A 22,656-nucleotide genomic window follows, 5' to 3' on the forward strand; every position below is an offset into this window, starting at 1 on the left:
ACCATCAAACTGTTAAGGAAAATAAAACATGGATGAAATCTACCAAGTTAGACACAAAACGATTTATGTCCTAGGGCCATAAGAATACAAACTTTTGGGGTTACATTTGGCTGTAAATAGGAATCATTTGCAGCTTTTTAATCATCTGCAGGCTAACATGTAACTTCACAGTCTGGACTCTAATCAGGAATAAATAACTAGTCAAAGTTACCTTCTCAGAAACTCTAGGGCTGCACTGCCCAACAGAAACATAATATGAAGCACGTATGTAACTTTAAACTTTCTACTAACCACATTTTTTTAAGTTAAAGAAACAAATAGGTAAAATTAATGTTACTATTTTACTTAAACCACTATATCCACAATAGTATCATTTCAACATGTGTCAATATCCACATTATGGAGACTTTTGTTGCTGTTGTTGTAAGGGCTCAAAATCCAGGGTGTTTTCTACACTTACGGTGCATCTCAATTCAGTTCTTCGGTTGTACTTAACCTCATTACAAGTGCTCAACAGCCACACGTGGCTACCACACTGGACAGGTCTAGCGCCCAGAGCATAAAATAGTCTTTAGGGGGGCTTGTTACACAGTGTTCTAGTATGATATTAAAAAGGTACACAGCAGTCTTGTTGCCTTATTTCCAAGTTTTAAATCCATTTTCTTAGGAGAAGGCGTTCAGTCACTGATTTTGAACTTCCCAAAACTGATGACCAGGGCTTGAAGCTAGACTCAATTAGCTCCCTTCCCTTTCCGCCCCGGGTCCCTGCCCCTGCCCCTGCCCCTGCTTCTGCCTCTGCCTCTTCTTTTCTATTTTTTTTTTTTTTTTTTGAGACAGAGTCTCATTCTGTCGTCCAGGCTGGAGTGCAGTGGCACAGTTTCGGGTTACTGCAACATCTGCCTTCCAGGGTCAAGCGATTCTTATGCCTCAGCCTCCCGAGTAACTGAGATTACAGGACTGCACCACCACATCCGGCTAATTTTTTTGTATTTTTAGTAAGATGGGGTTTTGCGATGTTGGCCAGGCTGGTCTCTAACTTCTGGCCTCAAGTGACCTGCCTGCCTCGGCCTCCCAAAGCGCTGGGATTACCGGTGTGAGCCAACGTGCCCAGCCTTCAATCAGCTTTCGGGAAAACAAACAAACAAACAAAAACACGTCATGTCTTGCCTGTTCTGCAGCAATTCATTACAACTACAGCAGCAATCTCGAATCTAAAATGTGAGTGATGGCTGTGCTTGTCATGGACGTTAACTGAGCTAAGAAGGAGCATATTATGGCTCGTGAGCCCAACCACGATTTACCTCCCTTCCCTTCCTTTCTTTGCTCACCATTCCTAAATCTGACTAGTGTTAACTGAGTGGCTGGAGCATGGAAAGACTGTGCGCCCTGGGTAGAGCAGCACAGGAAGAACGCAGACAATGGGAGTTAAATTTTTCTGCAGAATTACAAAAATATTTTAAACATTTTATTATGAAAAACTTAAAATACATACTAATAGTAGAGATAACAGTATAATGAGCTCTCATGAACCTATCACCCAATCTCAATCATCAGTATTTCATCTGCAGAAATTCTTCAAGCTCAAGATCTATGTATCATGTGTCTTTCATTTCTTAAAAAGACATATGCATTTGACAAGTATAGAAACATTAAGGAAAATCGAAATGAAAGTTTTAAAAAATCACTCCAAATGTGAACATCTGACAAAGTATTTTCATTTTGTGCAGAGAACTGTAATTTTAGGTAGTAAAGGAGGCATTTGGGGAGTTCCATGGTGTTGTAAAGAGACAGCTCATGAATGGTAAAATCATTTCAGAGCAGGGCACTGTTTTGTCTCACAATATGTGGCTCAGTACAGCTCAAATCTTCCTCTGCCTATGGCTCCAAACAAGTTGATTCAATTTCCTGAATTACAGAGCAATGGTCTTTTAATAGTTTCATTTCCTTTGCAATGAAGTTTTGAGAAGAGTTTAAGAGTCATTTTGGTAACAGGATCTTCCCTTTCTTAGGAAAAAAACCAGTTAAGTGAATTTTTGTGTTTTGGGGGGTACCAGGCTCTGTGTGAGAGAACATGGTCTGGGAGACATATACCACAGGAGGAGGGAGTCTTTGCCCTGAGTTGTTCGGTTAATACTTTGTTTATAACGAAACTGTAACTGTGAGGACATCAAGAAGAGAAGCTCTAAGACAACTGCTAAAATTTTTCATGTTAGAAACATCCTTCAGGAAGATCTGCATACAGTAAAAACTAGAGCTTTCCTATGAAGGAAAACCAGTGTCATCCACCTCTGTGGCTTTTTTAATCCTAGAAGATTAGCATGTATCTTTTGGCAACTATGCAAGTCTTCTCTAACAGTGACGATTTCTGAAGCAAGATCAGGAACTCCAGAGTCAGGCCCAGGTTTGAATCTTGGCTCAACCCTTAGCTATGTGACCTGGGGCCTTGATTTCCTCATCTGTCAAATGAGAATATGCCTATCTCACTCAGTTTCTGGGCAGTTAGAGGAGGTGATTTCAGTATTCTGTTTGCTCCCTAGCATAATATCTGGCATATAGCGGTAATCAATAAACCTCTCCTCCTTCCATCTCCTTTCCTCCTTCCCTCTCCTCTCTTTCCTTTCACACTGCCCCAGCTCAGTTATGTATATACAGTTCAGGGAAACAAATGCATTCCTGGTGTGGCATTTCCTCAAAATTAGTTCTATCACTTAATAAAGCTAAAGAAAGGCATAAGGAACTTCATTTCCACTATTAATAAGAAATAGAATGCATAATTCAGTAGAAATATTAAGTAGGAGAGAGAAGGCACTCAGGCACTCATTTTATCCAATAACATGCACCCTCTCAGGTAATATCTTAATAGCAATAATAATTACCTAAATGAAGGATGTCCATCATTTATCAGCAATGAGAATATATAAATGGGAAACAGAGGGGGTCTCCTGCTATCTTGGGCATCTCTGCAGCAGCACATGCAGGCTCTCACTAACTTTTCACCCCTCCTCCATCCTTCCCAGCATGGATGACTCTGGGGAGTGCAGTCAGAGCTGTCTCCTTCCTACACTGAGTGACAGTCATCAGGGCAGAGAGCGACCAGTCAAGGACGGGTGATGACGATCAGGCACCTGACAAGCTCACCAGCCTGCTTTAAAGCTGAACTTTGAAACCTCTCCTTCCATAGCCCGTAACTCCCTCCCAAGAGCACACTGTTTGTTTTCTGTGAGGGTGGGGAGATCTTGAATGGACAAAAATTAAAAAAGGAACTGCTTTGACAACAACAAAGGAGGGAGAGAACAAAACTGGTGCTGATAGAGACAAGAATAGTAGTAGGAATTGCTGCCTGATTAGAAGAGGACTTCTGGAAACCTTAATAGGGAGGGGGGAGATCCAAAGGAAAAAACACCCTGGGTAGGAGTATGTATGGGGGGTAGAGAAGTGGAAGCGGATGGGGAAAACCATCAGTCAGGTCCAAAGAGGCACAAATATGTAAAACAGTAATTAAATTAAATAGTTGTGAAGCAGAGAAGGGAACCCAATGCTGAATAAAACAGTTCCTTTTACAAGAGTCTTCTGATCTATCAGAGAAGATAAAGAAATAGACAATTAACCAGGCAGATTACTGGGATGCTAAGAGCAAACAAAGAAGGGCTGTAAGAGCACAAAGGAAGAAAAACTGCTTCCAGCTGGTTGGGATTCAAGATTTAGAAGGCCTGGCCTTGTAAATATTCAAGAAGTAAGTTGGAAATCAATTCGAATTCCTTCCTTTGTCCCTCAAGTCAGGCAAAACCTGAGGCTACTAGAAAAGGTTCAGTTATAAGAAAAATCAGCTGTTGGGTGGTACATCAGGAGAGCTGAGACAGAGAAGAGAATTAAAGCCATTTGTAAAAACCTTCTGGAGAGGAAATTTCATATTCTCTTTTAGCAACACGTTACAGGAAGAATTGGGCCTAGGATTCTGTTTCAAGCACTGGGATCCTTAGCTTTGTATTATAGATTCTCTATCAAGTGATTCTTTGTCATGTTTAACCAAGACTCTTCACGTTTCTGTGGCTATTATTGTATGTAAGATGTAGCTCCTTTTTTATGGCATTACAGACTGAAATACAGTTACACTTACTCTCTTGATTTTCTCAGTATTTCTTTCAGAAGTGATACTTGTTCGTATTTCTCCTCCTCTGATGGAAGAAACAAAGCTTAGCAATTTCTCCAAATGCAAAAGAGGAGGAAGATAATAGTAGCTTAACAATATAATTGCCTTTGAATTCACAATGTCTATTACCTCTTAGAAAATTTTCCCACAGTGAAGTTGCCTTATAAAAAGAAATGGCCTTAGTTAAAATGCCCCCATTCTTTCAACCTATGATTAGCTGCTGGATTCTGAATTCACATTTGGTGACCTTAAAGACCTTCGAGAGCTTCCTGGAAAAGTGTTAATCCCAAGCAGTTCCATTCCATAATTATTTAAGAGAACAGTTAGAAAAGTGAAAAGTATGTCTGACAATGAGACAACTTCATGTTCACTGAGAAAAAAATACTTTAGGTAATATATAACAAAGCAATTAAACAGTTAAGATGTGATGTCTATTTACTATGAAGAATAACATTTTAAAAACTATAGATAAAACCAGAGGTAGCAAATATTAGGCTATTATAGGTAAGCACTCAGTTATTATACTTTGATAGAGGCCCTCAAAACAGAATGAAAACTATACCCTAATATATTCTACTGCTACTTTCTATAGTTCTGCTTGCCAAGATCTGAAATGGCCCCCAGAGCAGACCCTGGGGTTTGTAGGATGGCAGCAGGTTACAGAGAGAAGGCCTGGACACAGTCCTCTCTATTGCATAACCAATAACGTCAACAATATGTGGTTTCTCAGCTCCCAACCTCTCTAGTGCCTGGGGACTAACAATAGCAGGCACTGATGCTTTGAAGGGCCATCCCGCTATCTTCTGAAAGTGACCCACACACACATTAGGCAGGGTGAGACAACAAAGTCTGCAGGATATATTTTGATTGCTCTGATTCCCATGACTTCAGATCAATGAAGTATTCCTTTATACCATTAAAAATTCATATTTTTATCCTGTCTATGTGTCTGAAGCAACCACTCACCGACATGTGAAACTAAAGCAAATGCACAGAGTCTGGAACAACTCCAGATAACGCCACCTTTCTCAGTGTTGGCTAATAACACTCTGTGGTTATGGCACAAAATAAGTAATGTACGGTGTACTGGTCTGAAGAAGTATTTTTCTGTTTCTTTTTTTAACTTTTAAGTTCAGGGGTATGAGTGCAGGTTTGTTACACAGGTAAACTTGTGTCATGGGGGTTTGCTGTACAGGTTATTTCATTATCCAGGTATTAAAGCTAGTACCAATTAGTTATTTTTCCTGATCTTCTCCTTCCTCCCACCCTTCACCCTCCAAAAGGCCCCAGTGTGTGCTGTTCTCCTCTACGTGTCTATGTGTTCGCATCATTTAGCTCCCACTTGTAAGTGAGAACATGCGGTATGTGGTTTTTGATTCCTGTGTTAGTTTGCTAAGGGTAATGGCCTCCAGCTCCATCCATGTCCCTACAAAGGATATGATCTTGTTCTTTTTTTTTTTTTACATGGAGTTTCGCTCTTGTTGTGCAGGCTGGACTGCAATGGTGCAATCTCAGCTCACTGCAACCTCCGCCTTCTGGCTTCAGATCTTGTTCTTTTCCATGGCTGTACTGTATTCCGTGATGTATATTGCTTTTGTGGGGGGAGTTCTTCTTCCTCTTTTCTTTTTAAAACAAATATTTGCTCTAAAATAACACTTGCCTTACAAAATACAAGTACCCAGTTACTAAAAATTAATGCTTTGGGATAACAAAAGAATTTCTTTTTGTCTTCATCACACATAGCTATAATAATGATCGTTTTTTGTAGACTAGGATTGTTGTCCCAAAGCATTAATTTTTAATAACTGGGTAGCTGTATTTTGTAAGGCAAGTGTTATTTTAGAGCAAATATTTGTGTCTTTTTTTTTAAAGAACACGCCCCCCCCACCAACAAAAAACCCCAAATAGTATATTGTATGAGGGAATAAAATGGCTGCTTAAGAACCATCTTCTAGTATCTGCAAAGGGTGTGAAGGTGAGGGCCAAGGGATTCTTCTTGGTTTTTGGAGCCAGGTCCATTCTTGCTGTGACAGCAGAGGAGCAGGAAGTGCCATGATACCCAGAGCATTTGAAAGGAAAGGAAAAAGTGTAAAGGAAGGAATTAACACCAGCCTTATGGCTTAAGACATCTAATAACACACAGCACTGCTGAATCCAGAATTTTAGTAACACTGAAAATTGTTTTTCACATCACAAGTTTTAACTCCAAGTTGTTGGGATGATGCTTTCTCTAAGTTCAACCCAGCATCTTTGTCTAAATAAGAGTAGTATGGCTGTCTGCCAAACTGTGAAGCTTGAGAATAAGAGGAAGTACAGAGAAGCATAATGGCAGGAACTGCTTCTATTGCACTTGCAAGTTCCTTGGAACCACAGGGATCAGTAATCTGGCTGCTACCTTGACAACCGGAAGAGAAAAGGTAATGATAGAGGGTTCTGGGTATGTGGTCACATGAGGGCAAGCACAGAGGAGATGATGGCAAAGGCCTAGCTGGGAGAGGCAGTGTACACTTAACACCAGGAATCCTCACCAATGATTGCCAGTAAGATGTCATAACTGTACCTTTACCTAGTTAGAATTTTTCTCTTTGAAACATTGTTTCTGGCTTCTAAAACAATCTACGTATTATGTAAAAATAGTGAAAAGCTCCAGGAAAAGTACAGAAAAAATTAATAATCACTCATAAACTATCCCCAAAGATAATCATGAACATTTTGATGTGCTTTTTTTTTTTGTTTGTTTAAACATACTTTAAAATCAACATTTGTATGTATTCTATGGTATAAAATATTTTATAATGTGATGGTTTTTCACTTGGTAATAGTTACATTAAATAATCCGGACATAATAAAAGCTTACTGAAGCCCTTCTTCTATGCCCAAGACCACTTTTTTTTTGTCCTTTGTTTTCTTTAAAACTAGTCTATTTTCATTTTTTATTTTATTTTTTGATTTTACTTTTATTTGTTTTAGGGGACAGTTCTCCAAAAGAGAAGAGAAAAGGTAATGAGAGAAGGTACTAGGTATGTGGTCACATAATGGCAGCACCGAGGAGGTGACAGGGAAGGCTTAGTCCACTCCTCCAAGTCCACTCGTATGTTCAAAGGATGGAAAGATCACTTTTGGTTTTTGATAATCTCAAAGACTTCTTGAACATGTGGTCACACGAGTGAGACCTTTAAGAGTGCTGGAATTTTTGAGATGCACACATGAAGGAGGCATATATTTTAGGTGAACAAAATAGAACCAATACATTTGTGAAGGTGGAGAGACCTAAGGGAACACATAAACTTGTCAACACACAGGGAGTACTGGGAAGTAACAAAGGGTTTGATTGTAGCGCTGAGGGCTGTGAAGAGAGAGAGGAATAACAAGAAGCAGGAAGTAAAGAAGAAGGATGAGGGCCTTCGGAGTTGGTAACTGGGTCATCAGTGGTAGCTACGGAGGAAGGGTAACTTTCCAATTCTGTTGGTGGGGGCAAAAGCAAGGAAAGAGAGGTTTGCAAAGACTTCTTATACCAAGAAATTAGGCTATGAAAAGAACAGAGCAGCAGCACTGACTGGGGTTATCAGAGTCAGGAGCAAGCTTTTTTTCCAAGACAGCAAACCAGGAACTCTTGGAGCTAGACACATCTCCTCTGAGACAGGAGAAAATAAGACAAGTATTGAAGTACAGAGAAAGAAAGATGAAGGTGCTCATTCTCAATGATTTTTTTTTTTGAGACAGAGTCTCACTCTGTCATTCAGGCTGGAGTGCAGTGGCATGATCTCGGCTTACTGCAGCTTCCATCCCTCCTGGGCTCAAGCAATTCTCCCATCTCAGTCTCCAGAGTAGCTGGGGCTATAGGCTTCTACCACCACACCTGGCTAATTTTGTTTATTTTTTCTGTAGAGACAAGGTCTTGTTATATCGAATAGGTTGGTCTCAAATTTCTGGACTCGAGTGATTCTCCCACCTCAGCCTCCTAAAGTTCTGGGATTACAGGTGTGAGCCACTGCAGCCAGCTTCAATGATCTTAATTTTCTTAATAAAGAGGAGAGATCATCTGCTGACAGAGGAGAGAGGTGGTGGGGACTTGGAGGGAAATCAGTAAGGGGAATGGACTTGGACCACAGAGAGCACTGGGGTCCAGTTCAGGCTAGAGAGCATGACTTTGCAGTTGGGCAGGTCAGTGGAGTCATACAATCTTCCCCAGAATACTTTGAGTCCTAAGGGCACCATCTCTATGGTGGAGGCATTAAGGGATGGGTCCTGGTTGAAGGTCATGCAGGAGTAGGTATGTCTGTGAGAACAAGAGTCAGCAGTTGACCTTTGTAAATGGGTTGGCCAGGTAATGGAAAAAGAATTGCAAGGACTTAACAGATTGGGTGGGGTGGGATGGGAGATGAAATACTTCAAAATAATGAAGTATGGGTACCTTGGAGGTGTTATTTCAGGAGGAAGATGGGGAGGGAATGGTGATCTAAATCACATCAATGTATTTCAATACATATGTGTAAGGTACTATGCAATCTAGAAAAAACATTTGGAGAACAAATCAATTGGTTGAAATAAGCACAGAGAACCTGATTTTGATAATTTGGTGTTCTAATTTCTGAATCAAACAATTTAAAAACATACACTGGAAAATGCACCAGCCTTGGAAATAATCTGACGGATGAGACTTCAGTGAGAATGGAGATTGGGGGCTGTAAATCAGGAAGATTTGTCTGGCATCTACCTGGCAGTCAATTCACTGCACACAGAAAGTAATGGCTCAGGTTAATGAAGCAACTTTGTGACAAAGGTCACAAACTATGTAGTGGGTGGGGCATGCCAGCCACAGAAAAAGGGCGTCTCCCACAGAGAGTGCACAAAGTGTGTAGAGAATATCAAAACACAGGGAAACCATTTACATAAGGAAGGAGTTTACCTTTCTGTCCCAACCTCCTATAAAACTAAAACGTTGTACGGTACATGTCAAAACTAGCAGCCATAGATTCTCAAATCCATAAACAAAGCTTTGAATTTTTAATTATGTAATATACTGGAATGTTAATAAGCAAGAAAATATGCTGCTTTTTCTTTTTAAGCTGTAGAATTAATCACTTATATACTGCAACTTAATAATGTACAAGGATTTGAAAGTTGCAAGGCCTCAGAGGTAAAAGCTGTTACCAAGTCTCTTACAGTAAAATCTAGGTATGATCAATATTTTACACTAGGAGTTAAAGGGGAAGGAGCAATTACAAAATTAATAAAAGGAGAAAAATAATACTATACCTCTGGATTCATTATCCCTTCTTTTTTAAAACAGCTGTAAAACATGTCCATGGAAAATACTTCACTCCAAAGATATCCATAATATTGGCCATCGTATCCCCCTGCCAAATGTCCAAAAGTAGCTGGCATATTTGTGCCTTTAAAAAAAGACACATTTCACTCAATGTGATAGCAAACGTTAATGATCAGGTTAACAGCTAGCTAAGGTTTCCCTTTGGGGAGCCCAGCTGTGGGAGGACAGAGTGAATGATATCATCTCACCTCTAGTACTCCTTGGGCTTATGTGTTCTCTTGGCCAAGATGTTTACAAACATCTATCAATGGCTCAGCCTCAGAGCTGGTTTCGGCTCCAAGCTCTGGAATGCCTAACGATAGTTTCAGCGGCTTTGTCCACACCCATCAGATAGCTCAGTGTTTTAGAACTGAAATCAGTCCTTTCTTATCCCTTAAACATGTATGTCTTGAAAAATAATATTAACCCTACTCTTTGCCACACCTCTTTATATCTAAAATGTCTCAGAGTTGCACTTATTTTAGGTTAATAATTACTGAAAAAGAACTTTTTTTTTTTCTTTTTTTTTTTTTGAGACAGTCTCACTCTGTCGCCCAAGCTGGAGTACAGTGGTGAGATCTTGGCTCAATGCAACCTCAGCATCCCACGTTTAAGGGATTCTCCTGCCTCAGCCTCCCAAGTAGCTGGGGTTACAGGTACATGCCACCACGCTGGCTAATTTTTGTATTTTTAGTGGAGACAGGGTTTCACCACTTTGGTCAGGCTGGTCTCGAAATTCTGACCTCAAGTGATCTGCCCACCCTGGCCTCCCAAAGTGTTGGGATTACAGGCTTGAGCCACAGTGCCTGGCCTGAAAAAGAACTCTTCACCAATTCGATCTACCTGTAGGGCTACTTTATATAGGATTTTGTCAAAAATCCTGAGCTCAAGTGATCTTCCCGCCTCAGCCTCCCGAAGTGTTGGGATTACAGACGTGAGCCACCATGCCAGGCCTAAAAATGCCCCTTCTTGATAGCATAACAGGATAACTAATAGTCAATAATAATTTAATTGTACATTTAAAAATGTACTTGCTACACAAAGGCTTGTGACACAAAGGTGCGCTATGGCTTACTATGTGGGGAGCCTAGAATGACTCAACTGACCATTCTTTATTTTCTCTGTAAATGTGGCTGACTCATTTTAATAACAATTTCCTTAGTGAAAAAAAAATCCACCTTACCAACTACACATAAAAGCACAACTATATATTGGCTTAAAACATATACATACAAATATAAACACGCCCATGCATGAGTCCCATAAATCTCAGGTTACAAACTGCTAGTCAAATGCTTTAACTGACCTCAGTATCAGAAACAAGGTGAAGTTCATGCTTCTCCCACAAAATGCCCTTTATTTTTTTTGAGACAGGGTCTCACTGTGTCACCCAGGCTGCAGTGCAGTGGTGCGATCATGGCTCGCTGCAGGCTTAACCTCCCCAGGCTCAGGTGATCCTCTCAATTGGCCTCCCGGGTAGCTAGGACTATAGGCATACACCACCACACCTGGCTAATTTTCATATTTTTTGTAGAGACGGGTTTTGCCTTTATTGCCTAGGCTGGTCTCGAACTCCTGAGCTCAAATGATCTTCCCGCCTCAGCCTCCCCAAGTGCGGCATTACAGGCATGAGCCACCATGCCAGGCCTAAAAATGTCCCTTCTTGATAGCGTAACAGGATGACTACAGTCAATAATTTAATTGTACATTTAAGAATAACTAAAAGAGTTTAAGTGGATTGTATGTAACACAAAGGATAAATGCTTGAGGGGATGGAAAAAATAAACAAAATACTATATGCAAAGGAAAAAAAATTTAAAAACTTCCCCTTCTGCCAATTTCTTCCTGAAAATCACAGGGAAGTCATGATGCATACAGGGAGGAAGGAGCTGAGTGTGTGCTGCCAACACGAACGGCTCTCCCAGCTCTGGGGCGGAGGCCAACTGCTCACGCCTGATTACACTAAAATGCTGCAGATCTGGAGCCACCTTTCCTTCAAGCGCATTTGGATGGGATAACTCATAAGGACATAGTATGCTTATCTGAAAGTCATGGCCTGATTACAGAAATCAGAAACAATTAGGTAATCTGTCTGACAAACTCCATCTCCCCTGCCGTGTGAGGAGAATGTCCTGTGCTTCACAGGGAAATGAACTCAATTCATAGTAGTTACATACCTGGAGTAGCTGCAACTCCTAATATTTCGGAGCAGTATTTGGCGTATTCACTTGCGGCATCCAGTGATGTGTTGGTATGAAGAGACTGATCAACTTTGCTCAAAACAATCTGGCGCAGGGTCAGAAGACCTAATAACATAAGAATGTTTGGGCATGTTTTGGAGAAGACAGAACTGTGTGTTCTATTATCACAAGACTGTAGATTCCAAAAACAGATTCCAGTAGTACTCACAAAATGGGAGCAGGACATCTCATTCTACTTAAGATTTAAAAGGAGATGTGGTTTTTTGCCTTAGACAAAATTCCAGGGTTTCCAACTCCAATATATTTAATGTTCTTCACTCCTCATACTAGCAGTTGGGATACCATTTAAAATGAAAATAAGTTCTACAGAAGGAGGTGACAGCAATTCTGCATTAAGAGATTCTAATTTATTTTCCTTTTTAAAATTATAAGTCATACCTGTGTTGACCAGTCTAGAAGCAACAAGTTTTTCAAGCAGATCATCTGAAATAGGGCTTCCGTCTTTATAATGTTTTGACAATCTTCGGAGGGAATCGCTGTCCCACACCCAATTTTCAAGCATTTGCGATGGCACCTCTACAAAGTCAGTTTCTACATTTGTTCCGCTAAATCGTGCAAAATCAGTCTAGAAAGCAAACACAGAGAATTTTTTTAAAGAACTGAATGAAAAGTACATATGCAATGAATAATTATTAAGAGTCATGAAAACTTAAGGCAGAATTAGACTCAACTGTCCCTTTGAATGAGGGGTTAGAATAACCTCATAGTCAAGTGAAAATAAAATACAGCAGCTGAGCAATGTGAAAAATAACCCCCAAATACTCTATATTACAGTAATAATTTCATTCCTTTGAACTGTAGACAAAGTTGGAACAACTATCAGAAAATCATAACTGAAAATACTATCAGTCTAAGCTAAAACAAGCCTTAAGCTTTGAAAGCAAAATATTTTAAAGAATTTTCCATTAAAAATGAAGAGATCCATTAAACAAGCAATTTCTCCCTAGCTCCTCCTTACAATTGCTAACTTTTGTTTACTCAATCCATGCCTTTCTGGGCACTCATCACTCTGTTGCTTAACTACTTAGGTTTTAACCAAAATTAATTAAAGAGTTCAATCACAACACTATAGACTTTGAGTGTGTGATGCTTTGCATTTTAAACTTTAAACGAATGGTTCTAAGATTACCATGTTGTAGAAAGTCAGATTTCTACCTCTCAGATCAGGTAGACAATGTTACCTTAAAATAAGAAGCTGCTTTAGTAGGAGTTAGGTTTGTAAATTAATTGGCAAGTGGAGTGAGTTAGATGCTATAGGAAAAGAGAAACAACAGATGTATTCAAAAGTTAAGAGCACTCCTGGTAAAAATAAAGGACTTATTCTGAAGTCCTGAGCTAAGAGTTAAAAAAACAAGAGGTTTACAAAGAGTTTAATGAAACCAAGTTTAGTAAATTCTTGAGTCAGACGTCAGAAAAGCTCTCAAGCAGAAGAACACTAAAACAGGCTAGTGTTTTTAACCTTCACACAGTCCTTCAAACACTTGTAAAACTGCCATTGGCAGAGAAGCCTCAGCATTTATCCTACTGGGTCATCTGCAGAATGGGGCTCCTCATTCTGTTGTCTTTCCCTGAACCTCTGTCCTGTTTTTCTCCTCTGAAGCATTACATTCCAGCCTTCTCTCCCTGACTTCATCATCCCTGGGGCTCCAAACAGAGGGGAAAGGGAAGAGGCATGTAACCACCAGAGAACGCAGCAGATGGGGTGCCGAATCAGCAGCAAATACCCACTCTGCTTTTTGGCCCAGGGCAGAGGCACAGATGTCAACGCCATCTCACATTCTGCCTTCCTCTCTTTATGCAAAAAAATGTTTTGCTTGATTTCTCATTATAATTGTGCCAATTCTAGATATGAAGAGATGCAAATATTAAAGGGGCAAGGATAAGTAAATTCACTGGTTGTGGAATTAGGCCACCTCTATTGAGGATATCCCAATAAAAAACTTCTTGCAGGGAAAGAGGTAAGGGTCCCCAGAAATTGAATATTTTATGTCATTATAGTATATGATATTCTAAGATTACATCTTATATCATAAATAAAACAATCTTATACAATAATAATAGCTAACATCTGTTGAGACTTTCCTATGTCAGGCATTACAGGCATACCTTAGAGATATTGTGGGTTTAGTTCCAGACCACTGCAATGAAGTGAATATCACAATAAAGTGAGTCACACAAACTTTTTGATTTCCCATTGCAGATAAAAGTCTATAAATGTACATTATACTCTAGTCTATTAACTGTTCAAAAGAATTGTCTAAAAAACAATGTACACGGCTGGGTGCAGTGACTCATGCCTGTAATCCCAGCACTTTGGGAGGCTGAGGTGGGTGGATCATCTGAGGTCAGAAGTTCAAGCCAGCCTGGCCAAAATGATGAAACCCTGTCTCTACTAAAAATACAAAAATTAGCCAGCCATGGTGGCGGGCACCTGTAATCCCAGCTACTCAGGAGGCTGAGGCAGGAGAGTCGCTTGAACCTGGGAGGTGGAGGTTGCAGTGAGCCAAGATAGTACCACTGCATTCCAGCCTGGGCGACAGAGTGAGACTCTTTCAAAAAAAGAAAAACAAACAAAAACAAAAACAAAAAAAACCCAAAATCAAAACCAAAAACACCCACAAAAGGCATGTATATACCTTACATGTTAAAAAATGCTAATGGTCATCTGAGCCTTCGGCAAGTTATAATCTTTTTGCTGGTGGAGGGTCTTGCCTCCATCAATGTTGATGGCTGCTGACTGATCACGGTGGTAGTTACAATCAGGGTGCCAACTGATCAGGGTGGTAGTTACGGAAGGTTGGCATGGCTGTGGTAATTTCTTTCCTTGTTTTTTCTTTTTGAGACAGGGTCTTGCTCTGTTGCCCAGGCTGAAGTGCAGTGGCACGATCTCAGCTCACTGTAACCTCCGCCTCCTAGGTTCAAGCGATCCTCCTGCCTTAGCCTCCCTAGTAGCTGGGACTACAGGTGGGCGCCACCATGCCCAGCTACTTTTTGTACTTTTAGTAGAGATGGGGTTTCACCATGTTGGCCAGACTGGTCTCGAACTCCTGACCTGAGGTGATCCGCCCGCCTCGGACTCCCAAAGTGCTGCGATTACAGGCGTGAGGCACCGCACCCAGCCGCCATTTCTTAAAATAAGACAAAGATGCAGTTTGCCATATCAATGGACTCTTCGTTTCATGAAAGATTTCTTGGTAGCATGCGATGCTGTTAGATAGCATTTCACCCACAATAGAATGTCTTTCAAAACGAGTCAAGTATCTCAATACCTGCCACTGCTTTACCAACTAAGTTTATGTAATATTCTAAATCCTTTGTGGTCATTTCAATGACATTCATAGCATCTTCACCAGGAGTAGACTGCATATCAAGAAGTCACTTTCGTTGCTCATCCTTAAGAAGCAACTCCTCATCTCTTTAAGTTTTATCATGAGATGGCAGCAATTCAGTCACATCTTCAGGTTCTACTTCTAATTTTAGTTGTCCTGCTGCTTCTACCATATCTGCAGCTCCTTCCTCCACTGAGGTCTTGAATCCCCTCCTCAAAGTCATCTATGAGGGTTGAAATCAATTTCTTCCACATTTCTGTTAATGTTGAAATTTTGATCTCTTCCCATGAATCATGCACGTTCTTAATGGCATTTGGAATGGTGAATCCTTTCCAGAAGGTTGTCTATGTACTTCGCCCAGATCCCTCAGATAAATTACTATCTATGGCAGCTGTAGTCTTATGAAATGCATTTCTTGTATAAGACTTGAAAGTTGAAATTACTCCTTGATCCATGGGCAGCAGAATGGCTGTTCTGTTAGCAGGCATGAAAACAACATCATCTCCTTGAACATCTCCATCCAAGCTCTTGTGTGACCAGGTACTTTGTCAAGGAGCAGTAATATTTTGAAAGGAATCTTTTGTTTTTGAGCAGTAGATCTCAACAGTGGCTTAAAATAGTCAGTAAGCCATGCTATAAACAGATGTGTTGTCATCCAGGCTTTGTGGTTTCATCTATAGGGCACAGGTAGAGTGGATTCAGCATAATTCTTAAGGACTCCAGAATTTTCAGAATGGTAAATACGCATTGGCTTCAACTTCAAGTCACCAGCTGCATTAGCCCCTAAGAGAGAGTCAGCCTGTCCTTTGATGCTTTCAAGCCAGGCATTGATATCTCCTCTCTAGCATTCCTGAAAGTCCTAGACGGCATCTTCTTCCAATAGAAGGCTATTTCATCTACATGGAAAATCTGTCATTTAGTGTAGCCACCTTCATCAATGATCTTAACTAGATCTTCTGGTTAACTTGCCACAGCTTCTAAATCAACAATTGCTGCTTCACCTTGCACTTTAATGCTATGGAAACAGCTTCTTTCTTTGAACCTCAGGAACCAACCTCTGCTACCTTCCAACTCTTCTTCTACAGTTTCGTCACTTCTCTCAGCCTTCATAGAATGGGAGTTAGGGTTTTGCTCTGGAATAGACTTTGGCTTAAGGGAATGTTGTAGCGGGTTGCATCTTCTATCCAGACCACTAAAACTTTCTCCAATCAGCAACAAGTCTATTTTGCTTTCTTATTATTTGTGTGTTCACTGGAGTAGCACTTTTAATAACGTTCAAGAACTTTTCCTTTGTTTCATAACTTGACTGACTGGCACAAGAGGCCTATCTCATCTTTTGACATGCCTCCCTCATGAAGCTTGATCATTTCTAGTTTTTGATTTAAAGCAAAAGATGTATGACTCTTCCTTTCACTTGAACACTTATAGGTCATTGTAGGGTTATTGACTAATCTAATTTCAACATTGTTGAGTCTCAGAGAACAGGAGGCCAAAGGAGGGGGTGAGAAATGGCTCGGTGGAGCAGTCAGTACACATATAACATTCATCAACTGAGTTCGCTGTCTTGTAAGAGCAAGATTTGTGGCGCCTCAAAACAATTGCAATAGTAATATCAAAGATTGCTGGTCACAATAACAGATATAATAATAATGGAAAAGTCTGAAATACTGTGAGAATTACAAAAATGTGACATAGAGACATGAAGCGAGCACATTCTGTTGGAAAAATAGCACTGACAGACTTGCCTGGGCAACAAGGCAAGACCCTGTCTCTATGTAATAAAAAAGGAAATCACTGATCACAGATCACCGTAACAGATACAATAACAATGAAAAAGTTGTCCAGGTGTGGTAGCTCACACCTGTAATCCCAGCATTTTGGGAGGCCGAGGTAGGCAGATCATTTGAGGACAGGATTTCAAGATCAGCTTGGCCTGCATGGTGAAAGCCATGTCTACTAAAAAAAAAAAAAAAAAAAAAAAAAAAAAAAAAAATTAGCTGGGAGTGGTGGTATGCACCTGTAATCCCAGCTACTTAGGAGGCTGAGACAGGAGATCACTTGAACCCGGGAGGCGGAGGTTGCAGTGAGCTGAAACTGTACCACTAGACTCCAACCTGGGCAACAGGGTGTGACTCCACCAAAAATAAAGAAAAAAGTCTGAAATATTGTGAGAATCCCAAAATGTGAACAGAGACACGAAGTAAGCACATGCTGTTGGAAAAACAGCACTAACACACTTGCTTAAAACATGGTTGACATAAACCTTCAGTTTGTAAAAAAACATAGTATCTGAAGTACAATAAAGTGAAAGACAGTAAAACGAGGTGTGCTTATATCATGGGCTCTTTATATGGATTATCTGATTTAAATCCCAAAATAATTGTATGAACTAACTATTATCTCCTTTTTCGAGATAAGGAAACTAAGGCATACAGAGATTAATGATGTAACTTCAAATTTGAAACCAGGCAGTCTGACTTCATAACCCACAATCTTAACCACAAATGCTAACTGTCTCCGTATCTTACAGTAAAATGAAAAAAAAAAAAAAGGTTAAATGATGATATTACAAAATGACTAAATCCTTTTGGATGGGATCTAAAATACAAAAGTCTTATATCAAACCCTCCTTTATGTGAAGAGTTAAAGTGAGTTTTCAGTGTGCTTCCTTAGAAATTTGACTACTTCTTTATACTGGAAGATTTTTCAAAGATCAAACATGAAGCTGAACTGTAAAGACCAGCCTTTGTAACATCTGTCCTGAACCTGGGATTCTCCAATACTACTGACGTCAGTGGTGGCCCATCTTGGCTGCAGTAGGGGAAGTGTGGCTAGGGCTGTGTGCTCCATGCAGCTGGCAGGAGCCAGGAACAGGGAGAAGTCCTTCCCCCTTCTGAGTTGGCAGGGCAAGAGCCTCCCCCTCCTGGGCGTAGCTGCTGTCCCAGGTATGCCTGTGCTCTTGGGGGCCAGGAGCAGGCAGGAACCCTGCCCTTCTGGGCACAGCTGAAGTTGCCTAAGCCATGGATGCAGACCTGAGCATCCCTGTACTCTTAGGGGCTTGGAGGAGGCAGGAGCCCCACCCTCCTAGGTATAGCTGCAGCTACCCAGCCATGGCTGTGGACCCAAGCATCTCTGCACTCTCAGGGTCCCAGGAAGCTCCCCCCACCCATTAGCGGCACCTGCTCTGATCTTGGAGCAAAGCTGAGGTCAAGCCCAGGCAATGTCACAACCTGGCCAGGTGTGTGTATGCCCAGGACAGCACTGACATGCTAGCCCCCTGCTGCCTCAGCCCCTACTGAACTTTGGGCACTGACAAGCATGGGAGGGAAGCTGAGGGGGCAACTGAGCACAGCTTGGCACTGGCCTGCAGGCACCCCTCTGCATGAACAGTGTGGGCACCATAAACAGTGGTAGCAGGGAGACAGGTTCCTGGGCAGAAAGGGGTGGGTCCTTGGTGAAGCCCTACCTTCAAGCCAGAGAAGGCCTGAAGGCTGGGGGCCAGGCTGCCAGTCCTGCAGACCAGAGTGGGAACTTATGGTGCTTTCTTCGGGCCCACCCATATGCCAATCAGCCTGCACATTCTCCCCTCTGAAGCCCATAAAAACACTGGACTCAGCCAGACTTGAGCTGATGTCAGGACAACCAGCTGCAGAGAGGAGCTACCCACCCCAGGGTCTCCTCTCTGTTGAAAGCTGAACCCTCTACAGACGACCTGCCTGTGGAGAGGAGCTACCCACTCCAGGGTCTACTCTGCTGATAGCTGAACACTCACACTGGGACACCCTGGTTGTGGGCAGGAACTACCCATTGTGCGTCTTCTCTGAGCTGTTATTTTGCTCAATAAGGCTCCTCTTTGCCTTGCTCACTCTCTACTTGTTTGTGTACCTCCTTCTTCCTGGGCATGGGACAGGAACTCGGGACCTGCCGAATGGTGGGGCCCAAAGGGCTGTAACACAAACAGAACTGAAACATGCCCCTTGCTCGCCATGCTGTGGGCAACAAGGAGAGAAGAGTTGTGGCCCTTCAGGGAACCCAGACCTAGGAGCTCCCTGAGCCAGGGCTATGATATCTTCTTTGGGGCTCTGTGGTTCCCAGCATCTCTAAGCTTCTGGGTGCCACTGTGTTCCCCAGTGCCAGCTGTGAAAGCTGCTTGTGGTACGCCTGGTCCAGCTGCAGCCTTGCAGGCAGCCTTGCCTTCAGCGCCTGTGCCGGCACCTGGAGCTGTTTGCACCGCCATAGCCAGCATGCCTGACTGTGTACAGTGGTTGGACCCCAAGCTTGCTCACTCATACACCCCTCGTCACTCCACTTGCCCTTGGAGTGCGAGCTGAGTGCAGCCTGCCAGGCTGAGTCGGCCCAGTGGGCCCAAGCAAAACTTGGGCAATGGCACCACTAGTCACAGAGGTTTCTGGCTGGTGATGCGACACCCCAAGGATCCCATGACACTACTGCACAATTTTCTCAAGGTGATGGTTTTTAAATAGATACTTACAGCAAATAAAGGCCAAATCATACCATCAGCCACCACCATATGATGTACTGACAAAAATAGAGACTTTGTATATCCTGCTTGTATGAAGATTTTTCAGTCATTAGTCGCATATGAGGGAGGAAGTCAACTCCAAATGGCAACAAAAATGTGTGTGTGTGTGTTTGTGTGTGTAGGGGAGTATTCAGTATCCGGGAAAAAACATAAACAAATGAATAATTCATGATTTAGAGAAAATTGAATAAAATAAAACACAGTTATGTCATGCAGAGTAGAGAAGAGAGGGCTTATTCTATTCAAAAGCCATTTTGTAGCTGGGGAGAGAGCACAGCAAATGAATGAAAGATCAACAATGTCTTCTAAAGAACAAAAGGAAATGTTTGTAAGGAGAAAAAGCTAAAAATAACCCTACTGCTTACTAATTTCCCGAAAGTTGGTCACGCTGTTTCTCTGTGAGCCCTTTGGACAACATCATTTAAATATTTTTCAAAAAACGAGGACAAAGAACCTACGAAATTTGAAAACTCAATTTCCAGCAAACAACTGAATTCTCAAGAGAAAGGAATGCACAGTCAGCCACTGTGTATGTCCACACAGAAACCATGGGTAAGACTTACAGTCTAGCAGCCTGATGGATCTTACACAAAACAGCATGGGTGCTGAACCATTACTCACTGTTGACCAGCCAACAAATACCATTCCCCAGTTTTTAAACTATAATCCAAAGAACCCTAAAAAAGTACTTCATATTGTTATCAATGCAAACAATTTGAAGGTGTTGATAATAGTTGCTTATGGGCCATGATAACTATTGATGCTAATGTATTTCCCAGATAAAGTGGGAAAAAACATATAAAATAATCCAATTAAGAAATATTTTTTGTAGCTGACACTTCAAAGAATTTTAGGGCATTTTTTGCAGGAGGAAATATTTAGATAATAAAAGCCTAGAAAACAATGTAAACTTAGACTCCTGTTTGGTTAGAAGTTCTTGAGAGGAAGATAGTTTTCTAAATACACGATTTTGGCCAGGCACGATGGCTCATGCCTGTAATTCCAGCACTTTGAGAGGCAGAGGCAGGAGAATCACTTGAGCTCAGGGGTTCAAGATCAGCCTGGGCAACGTGGTAAATCCCTATCTCTACAAAAACTACAAAAAAATTAACTGGGCATGGTGGCGCATTCCTGTAGTCTCAGCTACTCAGGAGTCTGAGATGGAGGATCGCTTGAGCCTGGAAGGCAGAGGCTGAGGCTGCAGTGAGCCATGATCACGCCACTGCACTTCAGCCTGGGCAACAGAGTGAGACCCTGCCTCAAAATAAATAAATAAATAAATAAATAAATAAGAGGGTTTTCTTTATTATCTTTTTTTTTTTTTTTTTCTGAGATGGAGTCTTGCTCTGCTGCCCAGGTTGGAGTGCAGTGGCAGAATCTTGGCTCACTGCAAGCTCTGCCGCCCGGGTTCACACCATTCTCCTGTCTCAGCCTCCTGAGTAGCTGGGACTACAGGTGCCCGCCACCATGCCTAGCTAATTTTTTGTATTTTTAGTAGAGACGGGGTTTCACCGTGTTAGCCAGGATGGTCTTGATTTCCTGACCTCATGATCCGCCTGCCTCTGCCTCCCAAAGTGCTGGGATTACAGGTGTGAGCCACCGTGCCCGGCCTCCTTTACTATCTTTTAAACAAACAATAGGATGTCTAAAATGTACTATGTTTCAGATTTTTACAACAGATAACTTGATGCTATAGAGATTAACTTTGTAATTCCTACAGTGCAGTAACAGCAGGAGCAGAATCATATAAATTGAAGCTTCGGAAGTCCTATGAGCTTTTGCTGCATTTAAAGGCCAAAATCTTACACGTGCTTGTTCGAATTAAGAGACCAGTTGCTTTTAATGGCTACAACTAAGTGTTATTTTCATGATAGCAAATCCCAACTCAAAGAAAAGGCAGTTGCTGAAATCAGTAAGTGTATTGTGCTCATGAAAAAGGACAGGCCTCAGGAGACCTGACATTGGCTGGCTGAGGTGATCCAGTATTGATTTCTTAGCAGCCATTCCACATCCTGGCCTGTCTAATCTATCCCTAAATCCAGGGATGATGGAGTTTATATAACAAGGCAAGGTATTTTGTTTTTAAAAAGTGAGCACTATCTACTAGACTGTGCCATAAATAGATGATTAAAAGGCCATAGTTTTAACTTCACACATACTGAGTGAACACTGGAAATAATAGTAGTAATAAAGAGAAAGTGATGACATCCTTCTTTATCTTCACAACTGCCCTATAGTTCAACAGTTCAGTATCGCCATCATCCTTTAAAGGACCCAGGAAATAACATAATTTGGAGAAGTTCTGAATACTCTGGATATTAAGTTCAGAGGCTGGCTCCCAAACTAGCTATACCTTCCTGATCAGGTACATCTTATGTAAACTGCTTCTTTTCAAGATGAAAACAAATAAAGGTACTATTCAAACTCAAATGCTAGAGAGTATGCTTTATCCACCACTGTATTTCCCAAATCCAGCACCGAAAGTAGAGGATGTCCAAAAAATATCTGTGAAATGGATGAAGCCCTGGGGAGAATGTTTCTGTAAGAAGATTCAAACTTAAACAACTCAAAGATACTTTGTTATCATTCTTGACTTGGCCTCAACTTCTCACTTCTCTACTTTTTTCAATACTTAAAATTCTTTTATTATTTTACTTATTATGCTTTTAATTTTTTATTTTTTGCATTTCATGTCCTCAAGCTAAATTCGAAACATTCAAGATACTATAACTTTTCTTCCTTTTGAACCCCATCCTACAATACATAATATGACATGTCAGACACAATAGATAATAATTCCGTTTCTTAAAATAACTATATAAGCTAGGCATGGTGGCTCACGTTTGTAATCCCAGCATTTTGGGAGCCTGACGTAGGCAGATTGCTTGAGCCCAGGAATTCAAGACCAGCCCGGGCAACATGGTGAAACCCTATCTCTACAAAAAATACAAAAATTACCCAGGTATAGTGGTACACGCCTATGGTCCCACCTACTTAGTAAGCTGAGGTGGGAGGATCAACTGAACCTGGAGAGGTGGAGGCTACACTGAGCCATGATTGTG

The 22,656-nt window shown here is 41.3% G+C and overlaps 1 protein-coding gene across 2 annotated transcripts in view; it reads right to left on the minus strand.

Annotated features, from left to right (window-relative positions):
• NLN (neurolysin) overlaps positions 1–22,656 on the minus strand; it is a 106,467-nt gene that overhangs the window by 7,401 nt on the left and 76,410 nt on the right. For both annotated transcript variants that reach the window (XM_017877104.1, XM_017877105.1), the window contains 3 exons: positions 12,101–12,287; positions 11,639–11,767; positions 9,410–9,546 (listed from right to left, as the gene is read on the minus strand). In XM_017877104.1, coding sequence (XP_017732593.1) covers positions 9,410–9,546; positions 11,639–11,767; positions 12,101–12,287 — 453 coding nt within the window. The remainder of the gene's footprint in view (positions 1–9,409; positions 9,547–11,638; positions 11,768–12,100; positions 12,288–22,656) is intronic.

Source organism: Rhinopithecus bieti, unplaced genomic scaffold (assembly GCF_001698545.2).
Source record: "Rhinopithecus bieti isolate Rb0 unplaced genomic scaffold, ASM169854v2 scaffold_10181, whole genome shotgun sequence".
In the NCBI taxonomy this organism is placed as follows: domain Eukaryota; kingdom Metazoa; phylum Chordata; class Mammalia; order Primates; family Cercopithecidae; genus Rhinopithecus; species Rhinopithecus bieti.